This window comes from Camelina sativa, chromosome 8 (genome assembly GCF_000633955.1).
Source record: "Camelina sativa cultivar DH55 chromosome 8, Cs, whole genome shotgun sequence".
Classification (NCBI taxonomy): Eukaryota; Viridiplantae; Streptophyta; class Magnoliopsida; order Brassicales; family Brassicaceae; genus Camelina; species Camelina sativa.
In genome coordinates, this window is record NC_025692.1 from 985,131 (window position 1) to 1,005,447 (window position 20,317).

General features: G+C 39.0%; 3 protein-coding genes across 5 annotated transcripts; 2 read left to right on the forward strand and 1 right to left on the reverse strand.

The window, feature by feature from the left end:
* LOC104705435 (UPF0664 stress-induced protein C29B12.11c) lies at window positions 5,441-8,413 on the forward strand. 2 transcript variants are annotated; one of them, XM_010421446.2, is made up of 6 exons: window positions 5,441-5,630; window positions 7,080-7,192; window positions 7,361-7,472; window positions 7,619-7,690; window positions 7,779-8,005; window positions 8,099-8,413. In XM_010421446.2, the coding sequence occupies exons 2-6, from the start codon at window positions 7,083-7,085 to the stop codon at window positions 8,199-8,201; spliced, it is 624 nt and encodes a 207-aa protein (XP_010419748.1). In that variant the 5' UTR covers window positions 5,441-5,630; window positions 7,080-7,082; the 3' UTR covers window positions 8,202-8,413. The 2 variants fall into 2 exon arrangements, with proteins under 2 accessions (XP_010419748.1, XP_010419747.1); XM_010421445.2 differs by lacking the exon at window positions 5,441-5,630 and adding an exon at window positions 6,285-6,481 and having other exon boundaries at window positions 7,003-7,192.
* On the forward strand, window positions 8,487-9,943 carry LOC104705436 (mitochondrial import inner membrane translocase subunit TIM17-3-like). Its single transcript, XM_010421447.2, has 2 exons — window positions 8,487-8,847; window positions 9,293-9,943. The coding sequence occupies exon 2, from the start codon at window positions 9,323-9,325 to the stop codon at window positions 9,728-9,730; it is 408 nt and encodes a 135-aa protein (XP_010419749.1). The 5' UTR covers window positions 8,487-8,847; window positions 9,293-9,322; the 3' UTR covers window positions 9,731-9,943.
* On the reverse strand, window positions 10,589-19,408 carry LOC104705437. Of its 2 annotated transcripts, XM_010421449.2 has the most exons (23): window positions 18,609-19,408; window positions 18,026-18,141; window positions 17,687-17,895; window positions 17,357-17,449; window positions 16,626-16,652; window positions 16,291-16,422; window positions 16,076-16,201; window positions 15,796-15,851; window positions 15,597-15,696; window positions 15,407-15,524; window positions 14,996-15,205; window positions 14,363-14,684; window positions 14,128-14,221; window positions 13,910-14,018; window positions 13,354-13,625; window positions 13,002-13,129; window positions 12,646-12,880; window positions 12,349-12,537; window positions 11,979-12,265; window positions 11,463-11,679; window positions 11,112-11,354; window positions 10,847-10,935; window positions 10,589-10,736 (listed from the first exon to the last, which is right to left on the reverse strand). In XM_010421449.2, the coding sequence occupies exons 1-23, from the start codon at window positions 18,803-18,805 to the stop codon at window positions 10,589-10,591; spliced, it is 3,717 nt and encodes a 1,238-aa protein (XP_010419751.2). In that variant the 5' UTR covers window positions 18,806-19,408. The 2 variants fall into 2 exon arrangements, with proteins under 2 accessions (XP_010419751.2, XP_010419750.1); XM_010421448.2 differs by lacking the exons at window positions 16,076-16,201; window positions 16,291-16,422; window positions 16,626-16,652 and adding exons at window positions 16,780-16,905; window positions 16,995-17,126 and having other exon boundaries at window positions 17,330-17,449; window positions 18,026-18,146; window positions 18,609-18,692.

A 20,317-nucleotide genomic window follows, 5' to 3' on the forward strand; every position in this document is an offset into this window, starting at 1 on the left:
TCAATACATAAAACCTATGGAACCCTAAAACATCCAAGTACACAACAAACAAATCTTAAGAGTCCTATTCCTGTAAAACTTTAAAATCGGATGCATAGGGCTGTTAGATTGTTTGTGAATTGCACCAAGATATATCAAGCTTAAAATCCGATTGATTGATTAATTGTCTATGCTTGCTTGATTGATTGTTGCATAAGAACCTAGAACTAAATTGTTAGACTCATAAGATGTTAATCAAACTGTTCTAGGAGATTTAAAACTTGGTTGTTCATGCATAATAATGAAATCGAATTATGCATAAGGTATTAGAGAACCATAAATTGCATAAATTGTTAAAATTGTATGAACCTTAAAATCGAATTGGATAGACTTGTTTTAGGATTGTTGAAATCGGATCCTTAAAACATAGAAACGATATAGGATCAATTATAATATAATTTGTTCTTGTAAATTAAGAAAAATTTTAGATCCTAAAACTATGAAATTCGAAAATCATAGATCTGTTCTAGGTTGCTAGAACAATCAGGATAACTTCCAAATTTAATTTGGTAATTATCCTAAAATTTAAATAAAATATTTCCTAAAACTTGTCTTAATCCTAAACTGAAAAGGAAAACTTAAGAAAAGGAAATCTTATCTAGAAAAAGGAAATTGTTGCATGCATGCTAGTTCCTATCTAGATTTGTTGTTCATGCATATTAAGCCACAGAATTGAGTAGAATAAAGGCATGTTTCGGTCTCAAATACCGCATGACCTAAGTTCGAAATTATAAGTAAAGGCAAGGCATGTTTCGGTCTCAAATACCGCATGACCTAAGACTAAAATGATTCCATGGTTCGGTCTTAAACACCGCATGGCATGATCCAAATGAATTACATGGTTCGGTCTTAAAAACCGCATGATATAATCGGGTGCATGTTTTGTAAAATCAAAGTACCTATGTGAGTGTATTAAGGATGATAATGGTTGCACTAAAAGAATAAATGTAAGGCAATTTTGCATACACACCATCACCTTGCTGAGAGTCTCAAGGACCAAGTACCATACCATTGAGAATCTTATTGACCTTTGGACAGAGTTGAAAAACAATATGGACACCAATAGATGGTGCTCCTACCAAAGGCTCAATTCGAAAAACCTAAGGATCCAGGAATTCCAATCCATGGATGAGTATAACTCAGAGCTTTTAAGATTGTCTCAATCCTAAGGTTGTGTGGTACTGAAGTCACGGAGAGAGAGTTACTAGAGAAGACTTTGTCTACTTTTAGTACTCACAATATAGTACTTCAGCAACAGTACCATGAAAATGAGCTGTTGATGAATAGTGCTATGAGACCTCCCGGTACAACCCCATTACCGGAAAAAGAGCCCAAGGAGACCAACTACGTCCACAGAAAAAGACACTATGGCCATGGCCGTGGTGGCAGAGGACGTGGTGGTCGTTGGGGCCAGGCAAGCCGTTTTGATGGTTACGGCCGTAGACCAACTACGTCCACAGAAAAAGACACTATGGCCATGGCCGTGGTGGCAGAGGACGTGGTGGTCGTTGGGGCCAGGCAAGCCGTGGCCGCGGTGGTAGGGGCTGTGGGTCCTTTAAACCGCAAATCAAGGCTAAATCGGTTTGTCACCGATGTGTAAATGAAAAGTGCAATGAAGCTCACAAGGTTGACATGACAAAGAAAAATCCTAAAGAGCCTAAAGAGCCAAAGAGACTAATGAGTCTATCTATGTCCATAGAGACAAGTATGGCCGTGGCCGAGGAAGAAGTGGACATGGTGGTCCTGGTCGTGGGACTTACCAAAGACATAATTATGATGGTCAAGGCTATAGAAACCGATTAGGCTTCGGCCGCGGTCGGGGTAAAGGCCGCGGGTTATCTAAACCCGCAACATAAGACCAAGTCCACTTGTAATAATAATTATGGTATAGAAAACCATAAGATAAAGACATGCAGAACTCCTAAATTGGATTATGAGATTTTGATTGCCTAAAGAAAAATATTTAAACTCATGTGGTGTATTATTTTAATTTCTATGCTTTTGAATTTGATTGAATTATTATTTTGATTTAAATCCAATTATTTTATTTCCTTTAATATATATTAAAACATAAATCCTTGTCCATTATTGGAAATGGTTAAGGACAAGAAAATAAGTGTGGTGGATAGTGGATTAAGCCACACAAAGCCAATATTAGCAAAGATAAGCGGGTATAGCAAGCCTAAGTAAAGGCTACGGCCAGGCATATATTTTATGGCACACATTTTGAACTAAGTGTTGCATTATAATCACCCAGCTCTAAGAGAAGCTTATTGAGCCTTAAGGACATTCATTTGAATGGTTTCCATATTGAAATAAAGGGTGAAGGAAACCAAGAGTTCCTATATATATTACTAAAATCACCCAAGGATCTAAAGAGAATCCTAGAAGTCTATACCTTGCACTAGCCACTGGTTTTTACCATGCTAAGATTAATATAATAGAGGCTAATATGGCAATGAACGAAATGTTCAATAATTCACTTTATGGCATGACCGGATTGGCCATCCGTGTTTCTAACATGATGCGTATGTTGATATTAAATAAAAATGGGCACACTCCTAAGAGAGAGAAGAGTTATCCCTACAATCTCACGTGTGTAGCATGTACACAAGGGAAACTCATTTATAAGGCCATCACCAGCAAATGTAACTAAAGAAATTTTCCACTTAAGACTATAAGTCTAGATAGTGCTGGTGAATTTATATCCCAAGCGTTTAATAATAATGGTATGTCCATGGGGGGGAGTGTGGACCACCCTGTGGCACATGAACATACAGAGAATGGATTAGATGAATCTTTCATTAAACGCACTTAATAAATTGCTCGACCATTACTCATGAGGTCGAAGCTTCTTGTGTCGGCTTGGGGACACACAATATTACATGCAACAGAACTTATACGCATCAGGCCATCTAGTGAGTATAAATATTCCCAAATGCATAACGGGTCATAAGCCAGACATATCCCATCTAAAATAATATACGGGTGTGCCGTTTATATTGCATCATCACAGAGAACAAAGATGGGACCTCAAAGGAGGATGAGAATATATGTTGATATGATTTTCCCACCATTGTTAAGTATCTTGAGCCAACTATGGGTGATTTATATGTGGCCAGATACACGGATTGTCAGTTTGCTGAATCCGAATTCACTATATTGGGTGGAGAGAAAGACAAGCTGGTCAAAGAAATATTATGGAATCAAACATCCTTAAATTGGCAAGATCCTCAAGATTATACATTTGCAAAAGCTAGCTATTCAATTGCCAAGATTCCTTTAATGACCCAAAGAGAATTATGAAATCGTACATACCAGCTTGTAATGCACCAGTACGTATTGATGTTCAAAAGGAACACAATAATCAAGTTGCTACAGAGTCTAAATAGACCAATATGTTCCATAGAAAAGAACCTTCGGAAATCTAAGAAAGGTGCAAATAAAACCGAGGTTAAGGAAAGAGTATAGACATGGCCGCGGCAAATCCTAAGGTACCAACAATGAGGTTTGGGACGCTAAACCTCAAGGTCCTTAAGGTATTAATAATAATAAGAGCTCGATATACTATATCATGTCTAGAATAAAATGGAACTGCAAAGATGTCGACATTAATGAAATAATTGCATGCAAGGTAGCACTTGAAGTAAATGAGGATCAGAAACTCACGTCTATATTAGAGTGCACTCAAAGTAAAGATTGGCTAAAATAGAAAGAAGCCATTGACGTGGAGTTAAACTCTTTAAAGAAGAGAAATGTGTTTGGTCCGACCTTAAGGACAACACTTGATATAAACCAGTTGGACATAAGTTGGTCTTTGTAAGAAAGAGAAATGAGAGTAATGAAAGCGTGAGATAAAGCACGGCTTATAGCACAAGGATTCTCTCAAAGACCAGGAATAGATTATGAGGAGACTTACTCCCTGTGATGGATGCAACGACTTTAATAAGTCTGGCTATAAAAGAAAAACTGGATTTACGGTTAATGGATGTTAAAACCGTATACTTACATGGTCCACTGGAAAATGAAATGAGATTACCAGAGGGTATAGAGCTCAATTATAAGAGTGGTTCTCGAGAAAATACTGCATAAGGCTAGACAAATACCTTTATGGACTGAAACAAAGTGGGTGTATATGGTACAATAGTTTAAGCAAGTACCTAGCTAAAGAAAGCTATAATAATGATCCCATCAGTCCATGTATTTATAAAGAAGTTTGCAAACAAAGGATTTGTGATAATAGCAGTCTATATGGATGATTTAAACATCCTTGGAACCCCTGGTTAAATCGCCCAAACAAGAAAGAATTTGAAATGAAAGACCTAGGCAAAAGAAAAATTCTGTTTGGGGTTACAACTTGAGTACATAAATGATAGAATCCCTGTGCATCAAATGGCATATACAGAAAAGTACTCAAGAGTTTTAATAAGGACTAAGCTCACCCATTGACTAGCCCAATGGTTGTAAGGAGCATTGATTTGGATAAAGATCCATTGGTCCAAAGAAGGACAATGAGAAAGTTCTCGGTCCTGAAATGTCATACCTCAGTGCTATAGGAGAATTAATCTTGGCTAGCCACACTAGACAAGAGATAATTTTTGCCGTGAACCTCCTAGCAAGAATTAGTTCTTGTCAAACCCAAAGGCACTAGAGTGAAATTAAGTATTTATTTATGTTACCTACAAGGAAGGTAAGATTTGGGTTTATATTATACTAATTATAACAAAGAAGGTTTTAGTTGGTATTGTTGATGCAGGTTATAGCAAAAAGGTTTAGTGCGTTTTTGTTCGATGACTCAACATATATGGACAGAAAGCGGCATGGACGACAGCAAAGAAGCAACGTCATATATGAGGACAATTCGGCTTGTATCGCACAACTCAAGGAAGGTTACATCAAGGGAGATCGGACGAAGCACATCTTACTGAAGTTCAAGTGGTGCAAGTACAGTCCTACGACAACTCAGCCGATCTCTTCACCAAAGCATTGCCGACATCGACGTTCAAGAAGCTCACGCACAAGATTGGAATGCGGAGGCTTAAGGACTTGGAGTGATGTTTGGATCAGGGGGAGCAATGTATGTTGTACTCTTTTTCCTTCACCAAGGTTTTGTCCCATTGGGTTTTCCTGGTAAGGTTTTAATGAGGCCCCATCCAACATAGGCACGGTCATCTCGTCCAAGGGGGAGTGTTGTAAAACACTTAGTGGACTCTATAGACCGGCCCATTCACAGTCCATTAAGACATGGCCTTACGGCCCATGTACGGTCCATCCTTGTACGGCCCATCGGCCATTGCTTTACGGCCCATGGCCTATTCTATGTCGTAGTCGGTTTATGGGCTTTAGCCTTTGTATTCTACTATATATATACTTGTAAACCTCGATATTGATAATAAGAACCAGAGATTTCATCCTTCATCTCTCTAGTTTCATAACAAATGGTTAAAAATGGTTTTAAGAATAAACCGCGTGATCGGTCATCTCTATTCTCTTCTGGAATAAGCGAGAAGCTCTGATCAAATCAGAATCATCTTCTTCAATCTCTCTCCTTCCGATCAAAATCCTTTTTCTTTTTTTAGCTTCCGACAGAGGTATGTTCTTTCAAATTCTCTGCTTTTTTTCCGGGTAACTCTACTATTTCTTCAAATCAGATGCGGCGCGAATAGTGCAGGCTTGCTTTGAAACTACTAAAATCTCGGTCGTTCTGTGATTTGGTTCTTGTTGCTGCTACCAGATTTTGATTCTCTTAGAATTAAGGAATTTTACATGTTCTCTCTTTGTATGATTGATTTGTCTCGCCAGTTATTATGGACTAACCTAGGTTTTGTTTCTATTTTGCAATTACGAGTGTTTTGATTTTGTTCAATCGGCTCTGGTTAGATCGTTCCGTGAATTTTGATTGCTGATTTGAATTGGGTAATCGTGAAAATTGTAAATTAACGTGTGTCATTGCCATGAATCATGAACAAGGGATCTTATTCCTGGGTTTTAACTTTTCATGTTCTTTTTGTTGTTGTTGAGTATACTTCTTCCATTAAGAACCTTTGGATTGACTTCTGATTATTAATGTCTTTGGAATGTGTTTACATTTTCATTTGTATGTGGTGATCAGGTTTACACAAAGAAGCAGAACAGAACAAGGAATTATATAATCATTTGTTTACTCGGTTTGATNGTAGTCGGTTTATGGGCTTTAGCCTTTGTATTCTACTATATATATACTTGTAAACCTCGATATTGATAATAAGAACCAGAGATTTCATCCTTCATCTCTCTAGTTTCATAACAAATGGTTAAAAATGGTTTTAAGAATAAACCGCGTGATCGGTCATCTCTATTCTCTTCTGGAATAAGCGAGAAGCTCTGATCAAATCAGAATCATCTTCTTCAATCTCTCTCCTTCCGATCAAAATCCTTTTTCTTTTTTTAGCTTCCGACAGAGGTATGTTCTTTCAAATTCTCTGCTTTTTTTCCGGGTAACTCTACTATTTCTTCAAATCAGATGCGGCGCGAATAGTGCAGGCTTGCTTTGAAACTACTAAAATCTCGGTCGTTCTGTGATTTGGTTCTTGTTGCTGCTACCAGATTTTGATTCTCTTAGAATTAAGGAATTTTACATGTTCTCTCTTTGTATGATTGATTTGTCTCGCCAGTTATTATGGACTAACCTAGGTTTTGTTTCTATTTTGCAATTACGAGTGTTTTGATTTTGTTCAATCGGCTCTGGTTAGATCGTTCCGTGAATTTTGATTGCTGATTTGAATTGGGTAATCGTGAAAATTGTAAATTAACGTGTGTCATTGCCATGAATCATGAACAAGGGATCTTATTCCTGGGTTTTAACTTTTCATGTTCTTTTTGTTGTTGTTGAGTATACTTCTTCCATTAAGAACCTTTGGATTGACTTCTGATTATTAATGTCTTTGGAATGTGTTTACATTTTCATTTGTATGTGGTGATCAGGTTTACACAAAGAAGCAGAACAGAACAAGGAATTATATAATCATTTGTTTACTCGGTTTGATCAATCTGAACTGCAGCTCATGGCGCTTAACCCTCAATTGCTACCCAATGGGATGCCTGTTCCCTTTGTTAATGAAATGTTCGTTCTAGTCAGAGATGGTGTTGAGTTTGAAGTCGACAAGATCCCTGGGTTCGTGTTCTCTACTCTTCTCTCGCTTTTTTTGTTTTTTTATCAGTTTTGAGGATATGAGACAATAAGTTTACTTTGTAAATAAGATATGTCTCAGAAGTGAACAGACATACGAGCTGTTGGTGTTAAACATCTTCCCTAATGTTCTTTTTTTTTTGTTTGATCCAGAGGGCATGGAGGTCATGTTAAGTCTAAGGGAGTGATTTACTTGTCTAATATACGGATGGTCTTTGTTGCAAGCAAGCCTGTTGAGAACTTCGTTGCTTTTGACATGCCCCTGGTACAGTAACTTTATCTTATGTTTTTTTTTCTCTTATTCAGTTAATGCTACATGGTAGTATGGTACAAGTATATCTCTATTAAATTTGATTAAAGGACTTCATGATACGTATTAGCTTATGGACTATATACGTTATTACTCTGCAGCTTTACGTTCATGCTGAGAAATTCAATCAGCCAATATTTCACTGCAACAATATTGCTGGACAAGTGGAGCCTGTAAGTACAAACTTTCAAATGGAATTTACAATTTGGATCCTTGCCAAGAAATTACTGTATACTTAATGGCATGTGATAATATTTCCAGGTGGTGCCAGAAAACGAACATAGAGCTCTATACTCAACGCACAGTTTCAAGATCCTGTTTAAGGAAGGTGGTTGCGGGACGTTTGTTCCTCTCTTTCTGAATCTCATATCATCAGTGAGGCAATACAATCGACAAATGCAACAAGCAGCAGAAGCAGCGGCGGCAGCTCCACGAGTTGATCCTCTTCAAGCCGCTCAGACCCCTGTGGAACAAATGATGAGACATGCGTAAGTCCCCTCTCTGAATCAAAATAGAATGTTTTCGTAGAGAATTAAAACGCTGTTATTTCATCGCATGGGTGGTCATTGTGTATGTTGCAGGTACGTGGACCCTAATGATCCAACGAGGATATATTTGCAGCAGCCATCAGGGGAATCTCAGTTGAGGCGGAGAGCTTACCATTCCGGTGCAGCGGAACATTGACATAGACCAAAAAGATACACAGAGGTTATGATGGATACACATAAATAGCAACGGGGTAGTGTTGCAAATAAGCAGATGTGTTGTTGGTTTTGTGTTAACCTTGGAAACTAAACGAGTTGTGTAATGATGATAAAGATGAGACTTGTTGGGTGTGTGGATTGTATCTGTGTGACAGTTGGATTCATGTAATGATTAAAAGTTGGGTTTATATATCGCACAATATGAACAACAACGTCAACCATAGATGATAGAACTATAGAAGTAAGCAGGTAATCGCAAACAAACGAAAATCACAGAAGCTTGTGAGATTAGTCACAAAAAGTGGTTCGGTTCGGTTCGGTTAGTGATACAAGAGTGTATTCGATTTTGTTTTTTTATGGTCGACAAAATTGTAACACTCAGCTCAGGCAAGCACAAACATTCTTGTTCTGCCCCAATTGAACGGACTGGGGGAATTTTGAAATTAGACAACCTTTTAAGTTTACACTTTAGTCGTTTATATACTGCTACACCCACCAATTAGGGGAGGGCGAGGGAAGCTACCAAGGGACTTGAGTGAGGATCTTATGTTGTTGATGTGTTGACCCATAAACCCTAATTTTTGGGGGGTTCTGTGCAGTCGCGGAGTACGCACGACTCCATTTAGGTCAGTAGAATCTGCTGCTTTTTTTCTGGTTAGTGTCAATTAGTCTCCGTTTTGTTTGCTTTTTGATCGAAACAGTTATTTAAACTTCGGAGATGTATTTCTGGGGTATTCGGATTCTTGTGCTGAGCTCAATTCATTAGCGAAGTTTCGATATTCTTTTGATAAAATTATGAAGCTCTGATTTGTTTACTCCAATGGATTATTACGTATAGTTCTGTGTCAACAACGGAACTAGCTAGGTCTTTGCTAAAGATTTTGGATCATTCAACTGTGTTGTGTCTCTGACCATCCTATGTAGCAGCATTCGTCATTGACTTTGTAATACAGCTGATTTGGTGATGTCTTAGCTCGATAGGGATGAGTCCTTCAGCTTCTTCTTTTTTTATGTTCTTACTTCAAAATTAAAGAGCATAGTAATGATATACTCTTTGAGGGTGTTTTGCAGCAAGAGAAGTCAAGGTTTTATATTTGATTGATGGAAACCCATAAGGAATCTCGGGATCATCATGGCCTTTATCGTGTAGTCAATGATGTCGGTTCTGCATTTGGAATGGGAGCTGTTGGAGGTTCTGTATATCATTTCGTAAAAGGGGCATACAATTCCCCAATGGGAGCTCGTTTGGTCGGAGGAGCACAAGCAGTCAACATGAATGCTCCTCGTCTGGCAGGCAGTTTTGCTGCATTTGGTGGCTTGTTCTCTGCATTTGACTGCACACTGGTGTACATCAGGAAGAAGGAAGATCCATGGAACTCCATCATAGCAGGTGCTGCTACAGGAGGGTTTCTTTCTATGCGGCAAGGGATTGTTGCAGCTTCTAGATCTGCGGTTATGGGAGGGGTTTTGCTTGCTTTGATCAAAGGGCCTGCGTTAATGAACAAGTAGTAAGCTTTTTGGGTTTGTGATTGATCACTGATGAGAGCCTCGCTCTCACTCTTTTTGGGTTGTGTTTTGATGAGTTTTCTAAAATTATGTCGTTTCCATCTTCGTGGTCCTTTATAAAAATACTCCGAAATTGCTATTTCATCAATATTTACAGATTTATCTTCCAATCATTTTTGTGTAAACGTCATCAAAGAGATAATTTTGAATCGTCAAGTGTTTATGACATATCTGGGCAAAACCATTTGGGAAGAGTAAGATACAGAAAGAAGAGGGAATGAGTCATCATCAATGTGTAATCAAGAGGTCGGTCATTGAGCTTAAAAGTTCAAAAGTAAACTTTTCACTGATTTTGATCATTCTGATTAATCCTTAATAAAGTACAACTACTGCACACACCAAATGAAGAACTAAATCCATTTCTTGTCAATATACACCAAAATAAAAACAACTCAAGTGTACTGAGGCAGATATAATAAGCACAGCCTCGAGTAGATAGATCATTTGGTTTCTCACTTATTTACATACAACCCTTAGGAGGATCTTCACCAATCACCAACACGACCATCCACTCAAAACCAAAACAAAAACCGAGACCCCAAGGAACCCAACCAGGATCATTAGATTACAAAGTTTTGTCCCTAATTATATCCCTCAAATAAACTTGTTTTCTTTTTCTTTACTCTTTCCCTTAACAATCAGAGTTCCTTCTCTTTTGTACCCTAATTCTATTCACCTGGAGTAATAGAATTACAAGTAGAGAAACAGACAAAACAAAAAAAAACAAACTGAAATCCCCACTCCAAACTGGGGCAGGACTGTTTTTAGTTGTTCTGAGGAAAATTACCTGACGAGACTTTGTCACGACTGCCAAAAAAGCTCATAATCCTTACTATACAATGAGCGGTCTTGTATCTCCAGGTTTGCTACATGTCGATTTATGAGCTGCGATTGCATTATCTTACACACGACCAATCCTGCTGGGAATATCCACCATTCACTTTCACCCCTGCATCCCCCAAAACCGCTCAAACATCAGAAACCCAATAGACCAAAAGATAAGAATATAGAGAGAGCGACTCTTTTCAAGTATTACTTTGCATAAGTAGTAAAACTCACATGTTTATATTCCATGGCTGAAAAGGAGTTTTCTTGCTAGCTGATGATTCAGTGTTATAATGAACATATCCGCATAGGAAAGCAACAAACTGTCACAAAACCAAAATTCGTCAGATAACGTGAGATATCTCATGTCCGCATGTCTAAAGAATCAACACCCATAATGTCCACAGATATAACAAACATATTCATCCTCATGTAAAATGAACCACTAATGTCATATTGCATTTCTCCACAAAGCAGGTTGTCAACAATGAAAACTTACCACATTGACTAAGGAGATGAAGTTCCACAAAGCGTATACACGTGCTAAGCCAGCAGAACGCCTGGGTCCATGGCTGAATAAGGCATTAATCCCAGCAGGGAATGGCAGAAGCAAGCCGAGAGGTAATATAAACAAAGCCAAAAGTACATCCAGCAAAGAAATCGAATACAGCTGGAGCAGTGTGAGCAAGACTAAACTAAAATCTCCTAAAAGTAACATCGAGATAACTAAGCCAACCATATCCTGCAATATCACAAAGATAACCGAGGAAAGAGACATTAAAATTCTAGAAAAGTTGGACGTCACAGCATTTATTTACATCCATACCATAAGGATTTGATTGACAAGTACCTGGTGGCCCACTGGTTTAGTGTTGTGAACTAAGAAAGAGAGAAGGAAAAACATATCTCTCTTCTCTTTCAGACTCGGTAAGCTGTCAAGGTCGATTATCCCTCCATAGTTCTTTCTTCGTGTTGTATAATCTTCAGTGTTTATGTTGGTCTGGTTGAAGAGCATACTCTCTCTTAAATGTGCTGGAGAGTTTTCTTTATGTGCATGCACGCCGTACCTATAAGTTAAAAAAAGTAAGACATCAAAATTCCGCATAACTAGATACGAAGTGCACAACGAAAACATGCTAAACTGTGACATCACAAAAGAAATCTTAAAATTCTAAAGTGATCAACAGAAAGAATAGTGGTCATCTTGTTTATCTAGATTTCTCAGTTCATATTTTATATTAAAGTTAAAACAATACAACATTGTAAAAGAAAGAACAGTATCGTGGCGATTACTTTTCACCATGAATGGACCACCCTATGATACAAAAGAAAGATAGATTGGATGCAATTTCACATTTTCATTTACCGTGGTTGGATTTCAGTCCATGCTGATTCACTGACACACTGAGGTGATGTTGGTTCACAATCCTCAAGAGTATGAATCAGGAGACCATATTGGCAGTAACCGCAAGCTGTAGTCTGGAACCAGGCCAGATCAACCCGTATGCAATGTGGCTCCAGAGCGGGATTAGCATGAGTTTCTAACCATCTCAAAACAGAATGAAAAGTTGATCTCAGACGCCCACGGCGAACAAGGCGTAATTGAGCATTTACACCAGCCACCAGTCTGTACCAAGTAGTGGGTGGGACAAGCTGGGAATGTAAAACAATGACAGATAATCAATAAACCTTTAACATAACTGCTAAAACTGCTTCACGTCACCTAAAGTACTAACCTGACCCATCAGACTGGTAAGAATGTTGTCATTTTGAAGTGAGAAAGGAGCCATGTAACTGCCATCACCACCAAACAATATGGGCATCGGAAACCTTTGGTGAAGCCGAGGTGGAAGGTCCGTCCTTTTTTCATCCCCACCAAGAAAGAAATCCAGATACGCAAGCATCAAATCGGAGGTTGCAGCGACCTATATTTAAAAAATATATATATTCCATTAAAGCTTTTAAAAAAAAACCTTGTAAAGGGAATCAGATGTTAAGTAATTATGGGATCAACTAAATCATCAAGACATTACCTTCAAACCCTCGTATAAAGCTCGGGAGCGACAGGAGCGTAAACAGGAATGGTCATATTCTGAACGTACGAACTCACGCAATTTTTGCAACTTCATCTTCCGCCGCCATTGCTGCCATGACCATGCAAGCGGATATGCAACTACTGACAGAATACTATATATTGCACCTTCCCACCATTGATAAGCAGCTATAGAGTTGATTTCGTCGACAAATGTGTTAAATGCAGCCTCATATCTAAAGAACCCAAAACCAAAAAAGAATATTTCAGAGCCAAGGCCAATAATTAACAATCTATAGACAAAACAATAAGAAACAATTCTAAATCAGCTTGATAATAAAAAGAGAAACAACTAACACTATCTCTTTTATCTCCTCCGGGGGGATGTGCGAGAGATGCCATGGCTCACTGAATGTATTAGGACCCATAAAATACATTCTATGCACATGACTCTGAGATTGCTCTGCTCTATTTGTTTCCAACACCTGCCAAAGAATAACATTATAAACAGCAGCACAACACTAGTATAAGGAGCGTTTGGCGGGTTATTTTGCTCTATCATGTCTGCTGGATAAACATTACTTGCATCTGGAGTAAAACATCAGCGAATACTAAAATCATTCTTTATTTGCTTATATAGATGAACACATAAAGTAAGACATACAAACAGCTTTTCGGTCTAATGTTTATACAAAGAAAATCATCTAACCTCATTTAGTGATTCCAGGAAAGGGAAGGAATGATCTATCTGAGAGCCATGCTGCGTGGGAGCTGGGCCAGGTAGATCATCAACTCCAACAAATTTCATTCGTGCAACACTAAGTACAAGTGCTAAGAGGATGAGGAGACCCATCAGAAGGAGACCAAACAACCAAGGCCCACCAAATGTGTAAATTAACTCCTCAAGCGCGGTGTAACAGTGAGGCATGTGATATCTTTCCGATACGCATCGATATGGACATGGTGTCTCAGAAACACCACCTGTATATGAAATTCCAAGGTTTATAGTTGAGACATGAGCATTTCCAGCATCAGTTTATACAGGTAATAATACTAAAAACCATAGCCCAATTGAAATTTTCAACCACAGTTATATCTACAGACTTAGTAGTTGAATGATTCATGATCGTGGAAAAATGAATAGAAAACAATTTATGCTTGGTAGTTTGAACGGAAAACAAAACTTGTCACTGAAAGTTAGGAAAAAAGTTATAGTGCATATGTAATAGACGAGAGCTGAAGATAAAAGTGGATGCTATTTATACCTCGAACTGGGACGTAGACAGCACGAGTTGGAAGCTCGTCAACGGGACAAGGACGACAAAGAGAAGAGTCAGATCCAGTAATATTCTTGAATGTACCAGATGGGCATTCCTGAAGAAAAGAATACAATTGTGAATACAATAAGCTTCGAAAACTACAGTAGAAATTCAACTGTGATAAGGGAACAAAAGTATAAGGGGTAAACTGTTTTTTTCCGAACCTTACAAAATATACCATGGAGTCCCTTCGGACAATCCGTCCCAGTTATTGTGCCATTTTTGCCAAAAAACCCATCATTTACTGCCGCTCCCCCTCTACGATTACAATAAAAAAAACTGTAAATGCGATAGGCTGGAAAACGATATCCAAAATAACATAGACATTGGAAATGCAGTAAATGACAGGCAACACAAATTAATGATAATGGGAAATGCAGAGGTATATAGAGGACATACCGTGCATGAATTATTCCTTTTACACTAGCAATTGGCTGGTATATGTCTCCAGTGGGAATGTTTGACCAATGAAAATGAATCCTCCCACCTCCACCGCCGCCACCACCAGCAGGACTGCCAGACCCACCACCACTTGAGAGAAGAGACGACTCTCCTAGCATAAGATAACGCAGGAACAAAAGGACTGTTCCACCAGAGCCACCCCCAGGTGCTAGAATAGAACCGTTTTCATCTCTACTTAAACGTTTGACACTTTCTCCATCAACCTTAATAGAGCCTTTAAGTGATAAACCAGATAGAGGTTGCTCCATTGAACCAATAACTGACCAGAATCAAAGGAAAAGAAAGAACAGGTTAAAAGGTGTCATCTTGAAAGCAATAAGCTCTCACGGCAACCACATGTAAGCACGGTAGTGTATGGCCTAAATGATTACAAGCTTCTACAATGTAAACGGGCTACGAATCATAAACTTGTAACAAAATAACAAAATATAATTTGCCAAATATTTGACACATGGAACAAATATAGTCAATAGTCTTACATCAGACATTGGCATCAAGTCATACGATGACACAACCTAATCTCTTAAGTCTAATGGTACAGAATCAATCAAAATATCGGACGTTTCATACCTACAATACCACCACCAGCCGATGAGTAACCAGGGCTATAGTCACCACTTCCACTGCCAAGCTCACAAGGGAGATTTGCATTCCCATATGTAATTCCACCTTCAACACAGCTGTTATTGTAACATACACGCCCTCCTTTACCACCATGCCCACCACCACTGCCAATGCCATTTCCAAGCAATTTACCTTCACCTGCGCCACCTCTACAACCTGTGAAACACATTTAACCATATGTATGTTGTTATGAAAACATATTAAAAGAACGTAGGATCATATCTTCTTTCTCCCTATACGGAGGTAGCACCTTAAATCGTATAATGGGGGAGTAAGCCAAGGACATGCCCATACGAAATGTGGAAGAAGTAGGATGCGTGATCAAAAGAAAATCCAAAAATATATAGTTATTGTTACCCATTCCACTGGCACTAATCTCCCCAGAGGGTTGAAGGGTTACAGTTTTTGCTCGGTGGAAATGAACTACTGATCCTTTAATGAAACCTTCGACGAGAATATCCTCAACTCGGCATATCTAGAAAGAAAGAATATTATCAGACTTATCACGCAAGAGCATACAACACTAGTTAAAGAAAGGTAGAAATACCTGTAGGGTAAAGGACAGAGACGAATTGACATTGCAATCCTCTGGAGGATTCAGTAGTTCATAAGGGCAATCTTGCCGTTCACAATAGAGCTTTGGTGTACTGCAAAGGATGTGAGTTCAAATATCGTTAGCTGTTTACATATCCAAAGAATATTGCAATCAAACTACGCATATATATGGTTTTTTCCTTCAAACTCACACAGCATCTCGAGACGCATTCTGTAGAGGAGCACGCAAAATAGACCCAGGCCCAACCTTCAATTGCAAGGGAAAGATATCATTAACTCATACATGGCCAAATCAAGTACCTTTCTATATCTGTTATTTCAAAGCCAATATGGCCTTTGAAGGAGACCGGTTATCAAATTATGCCTATAATTATCACATTTTCAGAGCTAATACACACTATTTTTGATTCTGCACAAAACACAGGATCTAATCCAATGCAGGATTGTTACCAAACTAACACACGGACTTACATATATCCGGTAAAACAGAGACAAAACAAGCCGTTGTGCTTCAATCGAATCCCCTGGTCCAGTTAGATTCAAGAAACCTTGTCCATGGACTCCAAGATTTGCATTTGACCGAATGACAGATGATCCCTATATTTAGGTCACAAAAACAAATTAGATACATCCGTATGTCACAAATTACTTGAAAAAGAAAAACAATGACATAAATTTGTGAGTACCCTAAGAACGAATAAATTGCTAGCCTCAAGTATGGAAGTGGAAACACTTGTATCTCCTCCTCCTCCATCTATATGCAATTCTGAATTCCACATCAAGAACATCTTGACAGTCATCCTTAATGCCCCATAAACCTGGTACATACCAATAAACATAAACATGATGAAAAAGTAATTAACATGAATACCAAAATAGTATGTGGAGTATGACAAAAGGCCAGATAAACCAAGAATCAAGCAGATATTAGCAACAGAAAGAAATATTCATATCTGGCATAGACAGATACAATGCTGATGCACCATTGCCAAAAAAGATGGAGAATCAGGATAAGAATCACCTTGATAGTAGAATCACTCATTAAGAGTTCTNGTTATCAAATTATGCCTATAATTATCACATTTTCAGAGCTAATACACACTATTTTTGATTCTGCACAAAACACAGGATCTAATCCAATGCAGGATTGTTACCAAACTAACACACGGACTTACATATATCCGGTAAAACAGAGACAAAACAAGCCGTTGTGCTTCAATCGAATCCCCTGGTCCAGTTAGATTCAAGAAACCTTGTCCATGGACTCCAAGATTTGCATTTGACCGAATGACAGATGATCCCTATATTTAGGTCACAAAAACAAATTAGATACATCCGTATGTCACAAATTACTTGAAAAAGAAAAACAATGACATAAATTTGTGAGTACCCTAAGAACGAATAAATTGCTAGCCTCAAGTATGGAAGTGGAAACACTTGTATCTCCTCCTCCTCCATCTATATGCAATTCTGAATTCCACATCAAGAACATCTTGACAGTCATCCTTAATGCCCCATAAACCTGGTACATACCAATAAACATAAACATGATGAAAAAGTAATTAACATGAATACCAAAATAGTATGTGGAGTATGACAAAAGGCCAGATAAACCAAGAATCAAGCAGATATTAGCAACAGAAAGAAATATTCATATCTGGCATAGACAGATACAATGCTGATGCACCATTGCCAAAAAAAATGGACAATCAGGATAAGAATCACCTTGATAGTAGAATCACTCATTAAGAGTTCTTCCGCCAATAACTCAAATACCGATGTACCATAATGAGCTAATCCGAAGCTCAAAACACCACCGCACAGTAAACTAATTTGTCCTTGAACCTACATATTGAGTTCTGTTTGAGTAATACGTCTTCAATTTTGCAAGATAATAGGCTGAAAACAGGATATTTACTTTTAAAAAACGTATATAGAGGAGACAGAAACTATACTCTAGTGGCAGAAAAAAAGAAAGAAAGCGTTGTAAATAAGATCACAAATTCTGGTAACATAAACATTGCAAGGTGATAAATCAATTAGTCTACAAAACACATGTAGTGGAAATTATTTTCGACATACCTGGACACGACTCCATAACAGAGGACAAGTTGCTCGTGCTTTATCCTGAATATAAACATTGGTCCAAAGTGGCTGGAAGGGAAATTCTAAGAGAAGCGTATAAGTGTCTGTCGTCATATTGTAGTTACTAACGAAAAGGCTTCGGGGAACAGCATCATATAGCGTCCCAGCAGCGCCTGAGTTATCTGGACAACCGATACTGTATCCGCCTGTGTTTAGGAAGAATAAGATCAGTTCACATGGTTGAAGATGTTAGGCAAGTACGTATTGGATATAGTGGCTCAAAACAAAAACAAAAATTGTCAAGGAGATAAAATGTGCAGATGTAAAGAATCTAACCATGCACAAAGATCTTTGGGTCATCATGCCTGCTAAAAATATCGACAGATACTCTTCCACCACCCCCACCACCATAACCACTCCCACCACATGCACTGATCAGTCCAATTCCAGTCCTGCACTTCAAAGAACAGCAAAGCAGAGGATGACTAGCTTAGATTAATTTATCAAGAATCTAAGAATACAAAATCACTACCACCCTTTAAAATAAGCAAAGAAAATGATTTTTTTCATGTGTACCATACAACAGCAAACAACAGATCTCGGAGAATTATGAGCAAAATCTAAAATCTTTCAAAAGTAATGTCATAAATAAGATCAATACTAAACCAAATATTTCAACTGAAAACAGAAACTCATAAGCACAATTCTAGAGAATTTTACCATGAAAAGAAAGTGCAATTGTGTTTCATTTCTCAAAACTCGACTTGCCCTTAGGTAAGATTATGATCGTGAGAAACAATCAGGACCAAACAAGTATTGCAAAGTTTGCCTTCTCAGCTGACTAGAAAGATTCAAAATATATGCCTTTAACCAAATCAAACAGCTAGTAAAAGAGAGCATAGAAACGAAAGTTCATTACATCTTGTATGCCTTGATGTAGATGCTGCCACCAGCCCCACCACCGCCTTTGGCTCCTCCATAAGCTCCATTTGCCAAAAAGCTTCCGTTAACATCCAGAAACTGAAGAATATCCATTTTCACTTTCCCACCTCCTCCTCCTCCATAATCAATCTCTTTGCTCGTTGACCCTCCTTTACTACCATAGCTCCACGGCATCTGCAGAGTGGACCACGAGTATGCATCACCTCCCCACACATCTTCAGGAAGCTTCTTAGTGTCAGTCAAACAGCAAGCGCCTCTACCACCATGTCCACCACCAGCACCATCAATCCCCTGCGGCGTCCCACTAGTCTGTGGAGGAGGGTTCCCAGCTAATCCCGTGGTGTTCACAGCCGACCCGTTAGCAAAGCTAGCATTACCAGCTGCAAGCTCCAATGTCCCCGCGACAATTGTAGATTCCGCACCCAAAGAGAAGTTACCAGAAACATTGATAGCTATAGAGCAACCAGGGATCGGGCAATGAAACTTAACACCAGGCAGGATGATAAAATTACCCTTCCCAGCTATATACACATCGTGCGTAAGGTTGAAATCGGCGACAATCTTACAAGTAGTATCCAAAAACCCAACGCCGCCGAGATCCTCGCTACAAGATACCGACGGTCCGTGCGGTGGTGGCGGTGGCGGAGCAGGCGGAGAGTAATCCTGATGGAAAAGCAACGACTCTAAATCCGAGTTCAAATCCGAATCAGAACCCGAATTCGGTTCCACAATGGTGAATCGATAGCTTGAACTAGGGTTTACGGCAAAAACCGCAACAAGGACNAAGCTCCATTTGCCAAAAAGCTTCCGTTAACATCCAGAAACTGAAGAATATCCATTTTCACTTTCCCACCTCCTCCTCCTCCATAATCAATCTCTTTGCTCGTTGACCCTCCTTTACTACCATAGCTCCACGGCATCTGCAGAGTGGACCACGAGTATGCATCACCTCCCCACACATCTTCAGGAAGCTTCTTAGTGTCAGTCAAACAGCAAGCGCCTCTACCACCATGTCCACCACCAGCACCATCAATCCCCTGCGGCGTCCCACTAGTCTGTGGAGGAGGGTTCCCAGCTAATCCCGTGGTGTTCACAGCCGACCCGTTAGCAAAGCTAGCATTACCAGCTGCAAGCTCCAATGTCCCCGCGACAATTGTAGATTCCGCACCCAAAGAGAAGTTACCAGAAACATTGATAGCTATAGAGCAACCAGGGATCGGGCAATGAAACTTAACACCAGGCAGGATGATAAAATTACCCTTCCCAGCTATATACACATCGTGCGTAAGGTTGAAATCGGCGACAATCTTACAAGTAGTATCCAAAAACCCAACGCCGCCGAGATCCTCGCTACAAGATACCGACGGTCCGTGCGGTGGTGGCGGTGGCGGAGCAGGCGGAGAGTAATCCTGATGGAAAAGCAACGACTCTAAATCCGAGTTCAAATCCGAATCAGAACCCGAATTCGGTTCCACAATGGTGAATCGATAGCTTGAACTAGGGTTTACGGCAAAAACCGCAACAAGGACNTGTACATTTTTTTTTTAAATCATAGTAAATATAACTTTTGAAATTAAATAAAGCTAAAACAAAAGACCTTGAATTTGAACTTAGTAAATTGCATATTGACCTCAACTTATCATATAGTCATTAATGGAGTTTGATACTTAATGCAACAGTGTTTGG

Coding starts and splice junctions, on each gene's coding strand:
- LOC104705436 (XM_010421447.2), top strand. CDS start 9,323: ATGGAAACCCATAAGGAATCTCGGGATCATCATGGCCTTTATCGTGTA.
- LOC104705437 (XM_010421449.2), bottom strand. CDS start 18,805: ATGCCGTGGAGCTATGGTAGTAAAGGAGGGTCAACGAGCAAAGAGATT. Junction 12,881..13,001: donor GAGGAGATAAAAGAGATAGT/GTTAGTTGTTTC, acceptor TGGGTTCTTTAG/ATATGAGGCTGCATTTAACA. Junction 12,538..12,645: donor CTTTATACGAGGGTTTGAAG/GTAATGTCTTGA, acceptor TTTTAAATATAG/GTCGCTGCAACCTCCGATTT.
- LOC104705435 (XM_010421446.2), top strand. CDS start 7,083: ATGGCGCTTAACCCTCAATTGCTACCCAATGGGATGCCTGTTCCCTTT. Junction 7,193..7,360: donor GAAGTCGACAAGATCCCTGG/GTTCGTGTTCTC, acceptor TGTTTGATCCAG/AGGGCATGGAGGTCATGTTA. Junction 7,473..7,618: donor TTGCTTTTGACATGCCCCTG/GTACAGTAACTT, acceptor ATTACTCTGCAG/CTTTACGTTCATGCTGAGAA.